The sequence below is a fragment of the Hyla sarda genome, chromosome 6 (assembly GCF_029499605.1).
Source record: "Hyla sarda isolate aHylSar1 chromosome 6, aHylSar1.hap1, whole genome shotgun sequence".
In the NCBI taxonomy this organism is placed as follows: domain Eukaryota; kingdom Metazoa; phylum Chordata; class Amphibia; order Anura; family Hylidae; genus Hyla; species Hyla sarda.
In genome coordinates, this window is record NC_079194.1 from 249935295 (window position 1) to 249950481 (window position 15187).

The following is a 15187-nucleotide window of genomic DNA, read 5'->3' on the forward strand; positions in this document are numbered from 1 at the left end:
ATTGTTCCAAAAGAATATTTACGAATTCCTTAAAGTATTCATATTAACCGATTGAAGTAAGAATCACAATTACAATACCATCATAATTTCCATTCATTATGGAGCAACAAAAGCAAAGTTAGATCTGTAGCAAATGGATTTCAATATATTGACCTATTTTACTACCATAATATTCTTCTGATGTCATCTACTCACAATGGTGTCTACTTATAGCATCTTTATCACTGTGCTTTGTATCCCTGTCTTCATTATAGTAGAATTTATCAGAAATAAATGTTAAATTTAATAAAACGATTTATCATTATAATGTGATTACAATGTAGAGAGAAATGCATTCTTACTGTTCTCAATGCTGAGGCTGCATGGATCGTCCAACCAGTCAGTCATGTCATGACAATTGGCCTGGGCCTTCCAAGTGTTGGCAAAGGCTGAAGCTGTCGCTTCTACAAGACCTCCAGATGTTTTAAAGTCATCTCCTTCTTTAGAGTTGAAGTCTCCACAAAGACCTAGACAAGACAGTGAATGGTTAATAATTAAAATCTAAACAATACAAATATTAAGGGCTGCATTCTACCACTTCTTATTCAATGTGATCTAAATAAAAAGGAGGGCATTATAACGGAGCTTTCTTTTCATTTCTTATCGGCTACTTGCCACCACAGATCTATTACATACTGTGACCCTGATGCTGGTTGTATTCAAGAGTTAAAGTAAACAAGGCTTCCAGTTAATTTGAAAATATTTCTTTTTTTCTCTGGAGTACCACTTTAACACCAAGTTTTCAGGCTACGGCTGCCGGATCCGGCTGGGGGAGGGGAAAACCGTGCACTCCCGTACCCCAGCCGGACTGGCGCTTAAAACCATTGACTTTAATGAGCTGACCGGAGTCACCATTTGACTCTGGTCGGCTCATTTTTTACCCGTTTTGGGTTTTCTGACCAGACCTAAAACCGTAGTATACTACGGTTTTAGGTCCAGTCAGAAAACCGTATATGGGTCGAAAATGAGCCAACCGGAGTCAGATGATGACTCCAGTCGGCTCGTTAAAGTTAATGCATTTCAGCGCCGGTGCGGCTGGGTTACGGGAGTGCACGGTTTTCCCCTCCCCCAGCCGGATCTGGCAGCCGTAGCCTGAAAACATGGTGTACATACACTATAAGGCTGAATAAACTTTCAGTTATGCAATATTTTTCACAACTATGGGGCAGAGTTACATTAGATTTTCTTTTTTACTTTTTGGGCATGAATGTCGGGATTTTTTTCAAATAGTTTTCAAAAAGACCCCCCCCCCTCACAAAAAAAAAAAAAAAAGCAGCATGGTAGTTAATCTGTATGCTACAAAATTGCCCTAATTTACTATTGCATGCCCGACAATCTGGCTTGTGCACCAGATTCTGGCACATTGCTCCAGATTTTGTGCTAGAATTGAAAAAATGACGGCTAGCCCTCCATTTTACTAAGAAAACCCGAAAAAGGGGCATGGCTGCCGGGAAAAGAAACCTACACAACACTCTTAGTAAATCAGGGCCAATGTGTTTAACTAACCTTGCAGTCGTCTTCTGGCAGATTTCTCCATAGTGATGTACAGTTGCATTGTGGGTAACAGCTGAATCTGCATTTGAAGGCCGTATGTTGCTTGAACAATTATATAACTTTCAACCGGCTGCAGGATTGAAAAACTGGCTGTGGAGAAAACAGAGAGACATTTATAGTAATCTTGAAAAGCCACCATCTAACCAACTTCACCCATTTAACTCCATGGTTTACTCTTATGTGTATGAGTGTATTATTGTGTATAATTTACGTAGATATTGAGGAGTTTTACCTGTGACATGGGGCAGGGTAATGACAAGCTGGTTGAGTAGCACTGTGCCATCTACTTTGAAGACCACAACCTAGAGGAATTGAACAGCAGATGAATTGGCTTAGTATATTGGTTATGTCTCTATTGGTCCTCTCATATTATTTAAAGAAACTATCATATAATATACTTACATTCTTCTTGTTGTCTGTTAGGAGTACAACAGATTTCAGACAAGTCTCTCTCTCGGAGGAACTGCAAGGTGTCAGTTCTCCTAATATAATGTGTGAATCATTTGCATGGCCCTATCATGGAAAATAACGATATTATAGTCAATTCAGTGGGCTACGTGTTTCCAATTCAGAAATAAAGAGATGGATAGCTAGACAAATTGATAGACAGATGGATAGATAGATAGGGATAGATCTTAAATTATCTAAAGTATCTTGCCTTAGACAGCACATAGTAACAGTTTCCATGGAAAGTATAGGCCTTGCTATCAAACGTAGTGAAATGGGCACCCCCTTCAATGGAGCAAACTCCTGGGCAGGCATGATCTGTGCAACTCCATCTTCCAGCAACACATTGGCTAAAATAGATACAATTTTGGAAAGCTTAACATTCAAGACACATGAGAGCCAGAGTAGCTAGTTGGGCCCGTCTGAGCCTAAAACTACTTTGGCCAGGGTATTGTATTATAGGGCTTAGGCCTTTTTTTTTTATTTATTTTTTTATCTTTATTTAATTTTTTCATACATATATACAGGGAAGGGAAAAAGAAAACATAAACTACAAATCCTTGACCAGGAGTGTACCATTCAATACACTCATACTACTCTCTACATATCTTCTAGTGCCAATATTCATTCATACTTACACCCGTATGCAGACCCGTCAAAAAAAATAAAATAAAATAAAAACTACAAGAAGAACACAAAAGGAACCTTAGAGCCAGGTAAAGGAAAGTCTAATTAAATGACTAGGGTTAGAAAACCTCAGAGGTTGCCTTAAACACCATACACCTCTGTCCTTACCATTCATCGCAGTCATTTTTCATGGTCTGTCCAGGTGCGTATAATGTCTCTCGATGCTTGCAGTGACACTCACTGACTGATACACAGCCCCTCTCAGTATAATCATCCTGTACGGTACCTGGAATAAGTAAATAAAAATATCTTATTGTTCTATAAAATGTAAGTTTACTTTGGCTTTGGAGTTTCCATAATTTGCATAAAATTATTTTTGTCATTTATGGGAGCGCCAAAAATGTATTACTTTATACATACTGAATCAAAATGGTTCACATTGCCTGGTTATTAAAAAGTTCTCTTCTTTTATTACACAGGAGGGCCCTTTTCTACTTCCCGGATGCAAGGGAGAAAAAGGGAGATTTGGGGATCTCAACTTGTTTTTAGTTTTGAAGAGGAATATAGCCATGTTAACCTAAGGTCTATTAGCTGTCACAGAGCTTTCCTCTATGGTACATGTGCCCTTATGCAACTTACTTTAACCTGTAGTTCTGAATACTATTCTTCATATAGGGCACGGAGACAGAATTGCTTATGTAACACATAAATGTAACTATTTATTGTTCAGATCTCTAAATATCTCACTGTACATGTTAGATGTGACCTGCGTCCAACACTAACAAGTTTACAGCACACTGTTAATACATTAAACTCAATAAAAAAAAAACAGTATGCAGTAGACTTCTAAGCTTCCACTAGTGGTGCCTAAAGGTAGTCGCATGTTTATTGGCTAAATATCTTTATATATCATAATGAAGCTTTAGGAAATTGATCATCATGGAAAATGTGGCCCCTAAAACTACATTATATTGCGCTAAACTTATACAAGGTAAGTAAGTAGGCTTCTACTATAAATGTACATAAGTATAAATGTAGAGACCAAATGTAACTGCTTACTTCCTCGTATGGTCAGTACAGGTTTGTTATGTTTGCACAGTAGCATTAAAGCATTCTTTTCATTATTCTTAACAGAAAATCTATATATTTGTACTTTATAACTCACCTTCAGGACAGAAGCAGCCGTCCATGTAATGTTCCTCACACAGACTGTGTATCTCTTGGTGGGAACACGTGTTCTTGCAAGGGGAGGCACTTTCTTGATAAATCATATTTGCGGGACATTGCTTAGCTAAAAAAATACATATATGAAATTCAGTTTGTTATGCATAAATAGGTATCCCATGCATGCTTAAACTTCTTCACTGTATTTGCAGCTACCACTTCTACAGGAAGACTATTCCCTGCACCCACTACTCTCTCAGTAAAGTAATACTTCCTGATATTACTGCATAAACCTTTGCCCTTCTAATATAAACCTATGTCCTCTTGTGGTAGTTTTTCTTCCTTTAAATATGCTCTCCTCCTTTACAGTGTTGATTCCCTTTATGTATTTAAAAGTCTCTATCATATCCCCTCTGTCTCTTCTTTCTTCCAAGCTGTACATGTTAAGGTCCTTTAACCTTTCCTGATAAGTTTCATCCTGCAATCCATGTACTAGTTTAGTATCTTCTCTGAACTCTCTCTAGAATATTTATATCCTTCTGGAGATACGGCCTCCAGTACTATGCACAATACTCCAAGTGAGGTCTCACCAGTCTTCTGTACAGCGACATGAACCCTTCTCTCTTTCTACTGCTTATACCTTTCCCTATACACCCAAGCATTCTGTTGGCCTTTCCTGCTGCTCTATTACGTTGTCGGCTTACCTATGTCTTCTCAAATAATGTAACATAAAATAATGTAAAACTGTATAACATATTCTATATTCTGCCCGAGGGTTTTTACACCCCAGGTGCATTATCTTGCACTTATCCACATTAAATTTCAGTTGCCAGAGTTCTGAACATTCTTCTAGTTTACCTAAATCCTTTTCCATTCAGCGTATTCCTCCAGGAACATCAACTCTTTTACAAATCTTCGTGTCATCAGCAAAAAGACCTTACCATCGAGTTATGTAAGTTATCCATAGACCATCAATGTAAAAACAAAATGATATTGTGCAGCATATGTTTGAGGTGCCCGATTTTATAGAAAAGCACAGCAGACTGCACTTTCCTATAAAAGATAAGGGGAAAAGGTGGCCCAATGTATCCCAGTCTGGCTGATGCCTAGATATAGTCTTTCAGCTTTTGTTTAGGCCCATAAGTCTGACTAAGTGGTGCCATTCCCCTTTTCAATGAGATGTCCCCTTGCACATTGTCACTTTACAATGAGTGCTGCCAATGCCAACTAGTGTAAGGACACATCGACAAAATGAATGGTATCAACTAGTAGTCAATGAATTCATTCACCCAGGAGAATAATGGGGTAACAGCACAACATAGAGATATAACAACAGATGTTCTAGATTAATTCAATGGGATATACAAGTGCTTTCTAAAATAGACAGGTCGGGAGAGATGACAATCCTGCTTAGATAAGTAGAAATAACATCCTTACAACAGAAGGTATCAGTTCTCCAGTTTCCTGGGCGTCCTCCAGCATGTGAACATTGTCTGGAATACTCTGTGATGGTACTACACAGGCAGAAGGAGTCTTGGGAGTGATCACAGGAACACATATCCAGCATGCAGGCCTGGATGTAGTTTTCCAGGTTCAGTAGACTTTCACAGTCTGAGAATGCGTCATGGCTCAAGTGCTGTTCACACACAGAGCGCTTAGGGGGGAAAAGATCATAGAATTGTTATATATTCTTTGAAAAGTAAAACTTGAAAGTGATTTTCATATACAAATGATAAAGCTTTCTGCATGTGGTAAATTGTTTACACACAAAAAAAAAAAGTTCCATATAAATAAAACTACCGTATATACTCGAGTATAAGCCGAGTTTTTCAGCACGATTTTTCGTGAAAACGCCCCCATCAGCTTATACTCGAGTGAACTCTCCGGCTGTCAATCCCTTTCAGTGGTCTTCAACCTGCGGACCTCCAGATGTTGAAAAACTACAACTCCCAGCATGCCCGGACAGCCATTGGCTGGAAGTTGTAGTTGTACAAAAATCTGGAGGTTCGCAGGTTGAAGACCACTGCCGGGCCCTTGTCATCATCCAGACCCCCCCCCCTTTAGTTTTCTACTCACCTCCCCTCGGTGGGAAGGAAGGGTGAGCTGGTCCGGGCCATTTATGCTGCAGGGACTGTCTGGTGGGGAGTGTTAGTCATTCCGGGCTGTACATTTTCACCAAAAGGCCCTCTTCTCCGCTCCCGGCCCCGGACTAGTGACGAAGCCTTGATGACGACGCACAGGGACGTCCCTGCGTATGTACGTCCCTGTGCGTCGTCGTCAAGGCTAGGGCAAGATGATGACAGGGTGATGATGACGGGGGTGTTAAGGACTGGGGTCTGGATGATGACGGGGGGGATGATGTATTTCCCACCTTAGGCTTATAGTCGAGTCAATAACTTTTCCTGGGTTTTTGGGGTGAAATTAGGGGCCTTGGCTTATATTCGGGTCGGCTTATACTCAAGTATACAGTGGTCCCTCAACATACAATGGTAATCTGTTCCAAATGGACCATCGTTTGTTGAAACCATCGCATGTTGAGGGATCCGTGCAATGTAAAGTATAGGATAGTGGTCTTCAACCTGCGGACCTCCAAATGTTGCAAAACTACAACTCTCAGAGGCCATCGCATGTTGAAATTATCGTATGTCGGGGCCATCGTAGGTCGAGGGATCACTGTATACGGTAAATGAAATGGACTATTAGACTATTTTGCAATGGGTCTACCAGATCCTAGGTTCTTAAATTGTTGTATGTGTACCCCAGGGAGTATAGGCCATACCTATATAAGGTATTTGCACTGCACTCAGGCACTTATTTTATGTATATAATGTTTATAACCATGATGGTATTTTGATATAAGTAATTGAAATGTGCCATACTTGTCTTAAGAACCTTGAGGAATACTGTACTACATAGGCAATGAAACATTGCTGAGCTCAGTCTTAGTGCTCAGGGCCAGATTGATTCTTGAATATAAAATGAATATCCGAAGAACAGATCCAGATAGGTTGATTTTGTATGGGACTTCCAATATCAGTACTGTACATTTGGTTAAGTTTATTATACTGTAAAACATAACTTCTTTAATGCAGTAACTTACGTATTGGGAGCAGTGTGTTGTGTCTGTTTTCTGAGTCTCGTCGATGTCTGTGCACTCATCTTTTGGATCGTGAATATTTTGTAAATTTCCAAATTGTATGGGATTTAGTGAGATATCTAAGAAAAAGATACATATCATGTAGAATAATATTTAATGTGCATTCACGTACATTAACCTTATTCTGAGAAGTGAGCAACATAACCTACATCCTGATCAACAATCAGGGCTGCCATCAGAAATGTGATCCCCCCCCCCAGTGGCCTGCCATGGACTCTACTCCCTAGTGGGGTCTACATCTATATGTGGGCAACTATTACCCATCATATATAGTTGTTGTAGGCCCTTCTGTGCTGCTAATAGTTGCTCCCATATAATTGTAGGCCGCAGCCCCTAGACATATTGCCCCCAGTCAGCAGGCACCAGCTGCCTGTCACTGCCTATATGCTTTTACCACCATAAATAGATTATCTCAGCCAGCCTATTGTTCGCTGACAAAGTGTGACAATATGTGGCACCTCTCTTTAAGACAATAATAAATTACTGGATGATACCCATTAAGACAATTGTCTAGATATTGGATATACGTCTTCCTTTATATTCTGACCTCAATACCAGTATCGATATAGTGAAAATCATTCCTTTCATAGCTTTTATAATATGCCACGTCAATACTTTCCCATAAATTGCTTTGAAAAAAAACATGTTTTTCTGATACACTGTCGTGAGATGTTTGGCCAATCAATTGTTGTCATGTAATTGTAGCTTGTTAGGAGTTTTGCTAGAATGTTGTGAAAACATACTGAATTTGTATTACTGAATTTGTATTACTGAATTTGTATTACTAGAAACTGGAGCGTAAAGGTAAGGTTGGCTTTGTTTGTGCCCCACTATACAGTATTTGTCCCATGTCATATAGAATTAGCCTGTTTTTACAGACTACTTACCCTCAGAGACAAATTCATTATAAAGAGGGACCCCATTGTAATCACCACAAAGACCGCAGGTACGGTTATTATACTTTGGATCTAGCTCCAGCTGAAAAGAAGGAAAGAAAAATATTTATTGAAAAGTAGAATAAACAAAACATATTTAACTAAAAGAAAAAATTCTCTATACGAGTTGTAGCACATTTTACATAGCCACATAAGTGATATATCAAGTGAAAACCAAGACAACATTATAAGCAACGAACACCCCCATGTTATCCCCTAAAATGCCTTTATAAGCTTTAAATGTAATATTAAACGCACCATGACAGCATCTTCTTTATTCCACATGAGTGTAAAACCTGTCTTTGTGAACAACTTAAAATAGGCATCATTTTTCTGAATGAGGATTCCAAAGCTGTAGTAAGGTGTTTTAGCTCTACAAAATAAAATAAAAAATAGATGATATATATTATATAGATGATTTCTTTGGAAAAGGAAACAATAAACTATAGTAACATACATAAGAGCACATAACATTTTCAGCTATGACATTGACTTGACACGAGTTCACATTGAGGAAAGCATTGTATTCGGAGGGAATGTGCTTGTTCTATTTGTACCAACACCATTTCTGCATTAAAGGGGTACTACCGTGCTGACAACTTATCCCCTATCTAAAGGATAGGGGATAAGTTTCCTGATCGCGTGGGTCCCGCTGCTGGGGACCCCCGCAATCTCGCATGCAGCACCCCGCTCTCATCAGGCCCCGGAACGAACATCGCTCTGGGTCTGATGACTGCCGATCACGGGGCCGGAGTATCGTGATGTCACGGCTCCGCCCCCATGTGACGTCACGCTCTGCCCCCTCAATGTAAGTCTATGGAAGGGGGCGAGACAGCTGTCTCACCCCCTGCCATAAACTTGCATTGAGGGGCGGAGCGTGATGTCACACGGGGGCGGAGCTGTGACGTCACGATCACCGGCCCCGTCATCAGATCCAGAGCGGATGTTCGCTCCGGAGCCTGATGAGAGCGGGGTGCTGCGTGCGAGATCGCGGGGGTCCCCAGCGGCGGGACCCGCGCGATCAGGCAACTTATCCCCTATCCTTAAGATAGGGGATAAGATGTCAGCACGGTAGTACCCCTTTAATTCCACATGAATTTCAATCTAAACTCATCGTCAGTAAAGTAAAAAATCCCATTGACTTCAATGGGCTTTTATCCGCGAATTCCACCTGAAGAACGAACATGTTCCAGGCAGTATAGAATTCAGCATCAGAATTCTGCTAGCAGAAATTCTTCAGTTTGACCAGGGCAGCAGAAAGTCTAAATGGAACTTCCATTTAAGGATAAGGCTGCATTCACACCACGTTTTTCAATACAGTTCCCGTATACGTTTTCAATGTGAAAACCGTATGGAACCGTATTGAAAACCGTATGCATTGACTCTTCATTGAAAACTGTATGCCGAAAGATGCATCAGGTTGTGTCTGTTTTGCATCCTGTACGGTTTTGTCAGTTTTTTTCCCGTACCCAAAACCGTAGCCTACCACAGTTTTTGGTCCGGGGGAAAAACTGTATTAAACCGTATATGTTTTTTTAAAACATGGGAGTCAATGGGAACCGTACAGAACTGTATGTGCATACGGTTCCATCAAGTTTTCACCATACGGTTTTTGACTTTGCACAGTTTTTTTTTCTTGTAATTTCAACTTTATTCATAATGGAGTGATAAGTTAAAAACGTATACATTTTTTTCTTTAAAAAACGGATGCAACCGGACGTCATTTTTTTAAACCGTATACGGTTTTTAACTTTATACAGTTTAAAGTTTGTACAAACGTTTTGATACAGTTTAGTCAGGTTTTGAGGAATCAGTTTTTCATCAAAAACCTGATACGGGAACTGTATTGCAAAAACGTGGTGTGAATGCACCCTAAATTGGAGCGGAATAAGAGAGCAGAATACCCTTAGGTTCAAATCATGCCCCCTACTCCAATCCTCCTAAAAACTTTTTGACAAAAATAAAAACAGGAGCGTGTGCTAGCACCTTACTTCCAGCACATGACCATAAATTACATAAAACTCCTTAAAGGGGTACTCCCATGCCCGAGCCTTCTGAACATCCAGTTCAAAAGGCTTGGAGCAGCGGCGGCAGTTGTGACATCACAGCCCCGCCCCCTCATGACATCAAGCCATGCCCCCTACAATGGAGGGGGTGTGGTGTGATGTCACAAGGGGAGTGGAGCCATGACGTCGTGACCGCTGCCGCTGCTCCAAGTCTTCTGAATCAGATGTTCAGAAGGTTCAGGCACGGGAGTACCCCTTTAAAGCTGACTTACTTTCAAGAAAGAAGTATCGCTCCAAACCCCCCTCTCTCCAGAAACACCTTGATGAACATCACACCACTCAGGCTTCCATGATTTCTAAACTTCAATATCCACAGATGGGCATTCCTCCTTTCAATTACTAGTTGTTAATTGGATATCACAAACACTCAAAAATGTTAATTCAATGGATATTTATTCTTTTAACACATAAAAAAAATTAAAAAACAAAGATCTGACATGTATTAAGGGTCCGTACCCCTTCCTCAGGGAAGTTAAATTGTTATTTCTTTTATGTGTTAAAAGTATAAATGTCTGTTACATAAAAGTTTTTGAACATTTGTGATATCCAATCAACAACTAGCATCACCTGAGAGATCGAAAGAAGGGACGCCCATCCATGTGTGTTGGAGAGGAGAGATCATGGAAGCGGGTGTGCCGTTCATCTTCAGCCTGTACAAGGTGTTAAAGGGGTATGGCTCCAGAAAGTTAAACAGATTTGTAAATTATTTCTATTAAAAAATCTTAATTCTTTCAATAATTATCAGCTGCTGAAGTTGAGTTGTTGTTTTCTGTCTGGCAACAGTGCTCTCTGCTGACATCTCTGCTTGTCTCGGGAACTGCACAGAGAAGAGGTTTGCTATTGGGATTTGCTTCTAAACTGGGCGGTTCCTGAGACAGGTGTCATCAGAGAGCACTTAGACAGAAAAGAACAACTCAACTTCAGCAGCTTATAAGTACTGAAAGGACTAAGATTTTTTAATAGAAGTAATTTACAAATCTGTTTAACTTTCTGGAGACAGTTGATATATATATAAAAAAAGTTTTTTAGTGGATAACCCCTTTAAGGTCATATCCTAGAAGTAAGGTTCTAGCACATGCTCCTGTTTTTCTTGTTGTCTATAACTCCTAAAAAGAATGCAAAATATCTATTGAAATGCAGATTGAACTGAATAATAAATATTGAAAATTAAAATTAAGAGTAGAATTTCCTTTGTTTTCATTGTATACTGCATCCTCTCATAGAAGTAAACCATAATCATTTCAGAAGTCATATTTAGTTATATTTTAGCTTCTACTGGCATTTTAACAATTGAGGACTATTACGTTTTCTTGTCTTCCTCAACAATATGACACGCTATAGATTCAGAGATGGAGCTGCACCAGTTTTAAAAATACTGAAGGGTTAAAGTTATCAATATTCATATTTATAATGGCATAAATATTTATAGCTTCCTATTCAATGATGTAATCTGGTGAGTCCCACCTCTGGGTACTCACCATATGGTCTAAGACACATATGAAGCTTGGTGTGGTCTAGAAGAAGCGACACTTTAATTGCTTTATTAAAGTGGGCAACACCCAAGGAAACAACTATATGCCAGACTGTAAAGGCCACAGCTGTTCTCCTGAGATGGTAATGCTGTAAAAGCTTAGCATTTGAGAGCTTAAGGAATATGTTTCTGTCAGTGAAAAATGACATACTCGTAGCCCCTCCATAATATCACTACCACAATGTTCAAAGCATCGTGTTCATTACCAGTAGATAGATAAGCATTATTCTGGAAACTACTGTATTAGCATAATTCACCCAAGACCATAAACAATAAGTTTAGTCATCTGAGAATTATTGTGCATATTTTGCAAGAGTAACTACTTTGGAATATGTAGAAAGTTCATTAACCCAGGCAGTAACTCTGTAACCACTTTACAAGATATCCAACAGCACATTATAGGAGTATCATGCAGAACATTTTATCCTCTATCCAAAGGAGATTTCCTGCATGGGACCCCAATTCTGCCCTGGAATGGGGCCTGTTGACCCCCACACAAAGCGGCGGCCGACATGCCCCCTCCATGTACTGTATCTCAATGGGAGAGCCGGAGATACAACCTCTATATGGATAAATGGGGGGGCATGTCAGCCACCACATCGTGAGGGGGTCGACACGTCCTGTACCCGGGAGAGTCAAGGTCCCATGCAGGAGATCACGAGCAGGAGATAAGTTTTTCTACATGATACTTCTTCTTTAAGGATATGTGAGATTCTGCCCCAGACCAGCATTTCATTATTACAATGCTCAAATGTCTAATGGGGAGTTTCAGGTATTGACATTATGTAAGGGGAATTCCCTAATTGACACTGCAGCAACAAATGTTAAATGCTATAGCAACAAATGATAATGACTGATAATATTCTATGCGACTGTTAGCATTGTTACATAGTAAACCAATGAATCTGAGCCTTATTACTTTGAAACAATGGCCCGGACATACTAATGTAAAAGCCAACAGTTTCTTGTCATGTTTTTAGCATTTTAAGTATGTTTACATCTTTCCCGACAGATTTAGCTTGACATTCCATTAGCTTTGGCTTATCTTTGCACCTACCAAGACCATTCTGCTCAGAAACCCGAAAAGTGCGTGTGTCCTTGGAATTTTCTGCATTTGCGATACATTTGGTTTTTTGTTTCCCCACATAGAAATGTAGAATGTGTTGGCAGGTAAGAGCCATTTGGCCCATCTAGTCTGCCCAATATTCTGAATACTATGAATAGTCCCTGCTCTTATCTTATATGGAGGATAGCCTTGTGCCTATCCCATGCATGCTTAAACTCCTCACTGTATTTGCAGCTACCACTTCTGCAGGAAGGCCATTCCATGCATCCACTACTCTCTCAGTAAAGTTATACTTACTCACATTACTTTTATACTTCCTCATATTACTTTTGTAATATGCAGATTCTGGCATATGGTGTTTGCCCTTTTCTAATCAACTGTAAATTAGTCTGTTTTCACATTATTGGCGTGATTGCTGTACGTTGGCACACACAGTCGCCCAAAAAAATCAAAGACAGTCAAATACACTAAGCAACCCGACATATCATAAATAAAGTGGGGTGACAAACTAAAACCCTAATGTGGTGTGATTTTGAAAACCAGACACTCGTAATATATCTGGGCCAACTTCTATTAAACTCTTATTTTATTCCCACTTTACAGTTCTGTGTAGGGCTGGGTAAAGCTTCTACATTTTTTGTATGTTACGCCAACGTTAACTGTTTTGCATGTTTTAATGCGAAGCATCCATAAGTGGGCAAAAATCTGTTTGCCATACACTTAATACCCAAGGGTATAATACCCAATAAAACATGCCTATTATTTATAAAAACACACCCGTATGAGTGATTTAGACATATCTATAGCCATAAAGTGCTAAGCAATAATACGATTATCATATATTATAGAGAAGATAGCAAAATAATTCTATCATCTTCCTATCCACCGGACAAGTGTAGGGCATGCTTACTCAAGTCCCTCCTCTGTTTTATATAGGCAATGGGGGATTTATCAAGCAAATTATATAAGATCCATCATACCTGTCAGGAATCTTTCAAATAACAAAAGTGTTGAAAGTGTGAAAAGGCTAACTGTGAAGCACAAAAATATAACACATACACACATACATATAAGAGAAGCTTAATGGACTTACATGGCCCCATTCACTAAGGCTATGCTGCTTTTCAGTTGAATGATGACATCTTTGATGGTGACGGTGATCTTGTCTATTAGGGGATGACCATTATCCATGGACCGGTGAACATGGACAGAGAACTCCTGATAGGAATCTCCACAGTGTGAGGCCAAGTTATAGCTACAGCTGCCCGGAAACTGGTAGAAATCCCCATCAAATGTTTTGAAATGATAGTTTCCCCAGGTACTGCAGACAAAGTGACCGTGATTTCGGATTCGACCTGTTGACAATTGGTAAAAAAGTTTAAAATGAGTCTAAGAACAGTATGTGGCAAGTAATATTTCCACTACGTGCGGTCCTTTCCAGCACAACTTAATACAGTTAAAATCTTATTGGAAGGCCTTGAGTATTGTCAAAACTTCAGAACAGATAATATTTCTAAAATAGAGAAAAACAACTTTCTTCCATTACATTGAAGGCTTCCTTTCCCCATACAGTGGTTTATTGTCCGGGGTACTTAGCGTGAGTAAACTCGCCTGACTCTTATCTGTTGACTAAGTTGTTAAACTGTGTATATAATGATAAGTTAAAACCTTTCATTATTGCTAGTCCATTATTATTGTGTTCCCTGATCACTTGCTTCCAAATGACCCTATTCTATCAAACAGGAATCCCAGTCATTTTCAGATATAACAATGTGCAATGGCACATGTGGAATGTAACATGTATTTCAGGAACCGTAAGAAATATTTACCTGTTGACACGTCTAAGGCATTTGTGAGACTGAAAGCCAGCCATAGCACCCAAAAGCTGGCAGTGTGGTACCCCATTGTATGCCCCAGGGGCGATGTACCTTCAGGAGTGTCAGGACCATTTGCGCCTTACTCTTATATGATTATTTGGTGCCATAATGACATCACAGCAGGAGGGGCAGGAAAATCTTTAATCTTTACAGTCAAGGCAAACAATTCCTTTCTCTTCTCATATTAAGCCATTTGGGAGGCATACACTAAAAGATATTCATTTCCTTAACTCTGTCACTGCTGACCAAGCCTTTGACAAACAAACTGGTCAATTTAGACTATGCACCTACTGTAGGCTACACTTTCTTCATATGATTTTAAATGTATGTGAATATAATGTCATAAGACACAGTACATACAGTGGCAAGAGACAAGGCAAACACAAAAGTAGAACAGCACCAGCATATTATAAAATCAAACATAGGTGTTTGTGTAACGAAGACTGAACCATTTGCTTCCTAATACTAATGAACAAGAGAAGAAATGTCTTGGGCACTAGAAGCCATTAAACTCCACATTTTGGTGTACACCCCCAAAGTTTCATTGATCCTCCGCCATGCTTGGCTGATGATCGTCAACATGAACAGAAAAGTCCTTCATTGCTTTGGTCGCCTCTGGTTCCTCTAATGTGTTTTTCTTTTACTTAAACATAGAGTGAAGAGCCCATGAAACCTAACTTAGGCTGGGTTCACCCTACCACAATATGCACATATTTTATCCGTA

At 39.6% G+C, this 15187-nt stretch overlaps 1 protein-coding gene across 1 annotated transcript in view; it reads right to left on the bottom strand.

The window, feature by feature from the left end:
- The window catches only part of MUC2 (mucin 2, oligomeric mucus/gel-forming), a 112185-nt gene extending 97694 nt beyond the window's left edge, over positions 1-14491 (bottom strand). The window contains exons 1-13 of the mRNA XM_056528178.1: positions 14416-14491; positions 13680-13941; positions 8182-8296; positions 7876-7966; positions 6932-7047; positions 5269-5485; positions 3833-3958; positions 2836-2953; positions 2252-2390; positions 1996-2106; positions 1826-1895; positions 1546-1683; positions 342-506 (exon numbers count right to left, since the gene is read on the bottom strand). Coding sequence (XP_056384153.1) covers positions 342-506; positions 1546-1683; positions 1826-1895; positions 1996-2106; positions 2252-2390; positions 2836-2953; positions 3833-3958; positions 5269-5485; positions 6932-7047; positions 7876-7966; positions 8182-8296; positions 13680-13941; positions 14416-14491 — 1744 coding nt within the window. The remainder of the gene's footprint in view (positions 1-341; positions 507-1545; positions 1684-1825; positions 1896-1995; positions 2107-2251; positions 2391-2835; positions 2954-3832; positions 3959-5268; positions 5486-6931; positions 7048-7875; positions 7967-8181; positions 8297-13679; positions 13942-14415) is intronic.
- Positions 14492-15187: the final 696 nt, after the last annotated feature.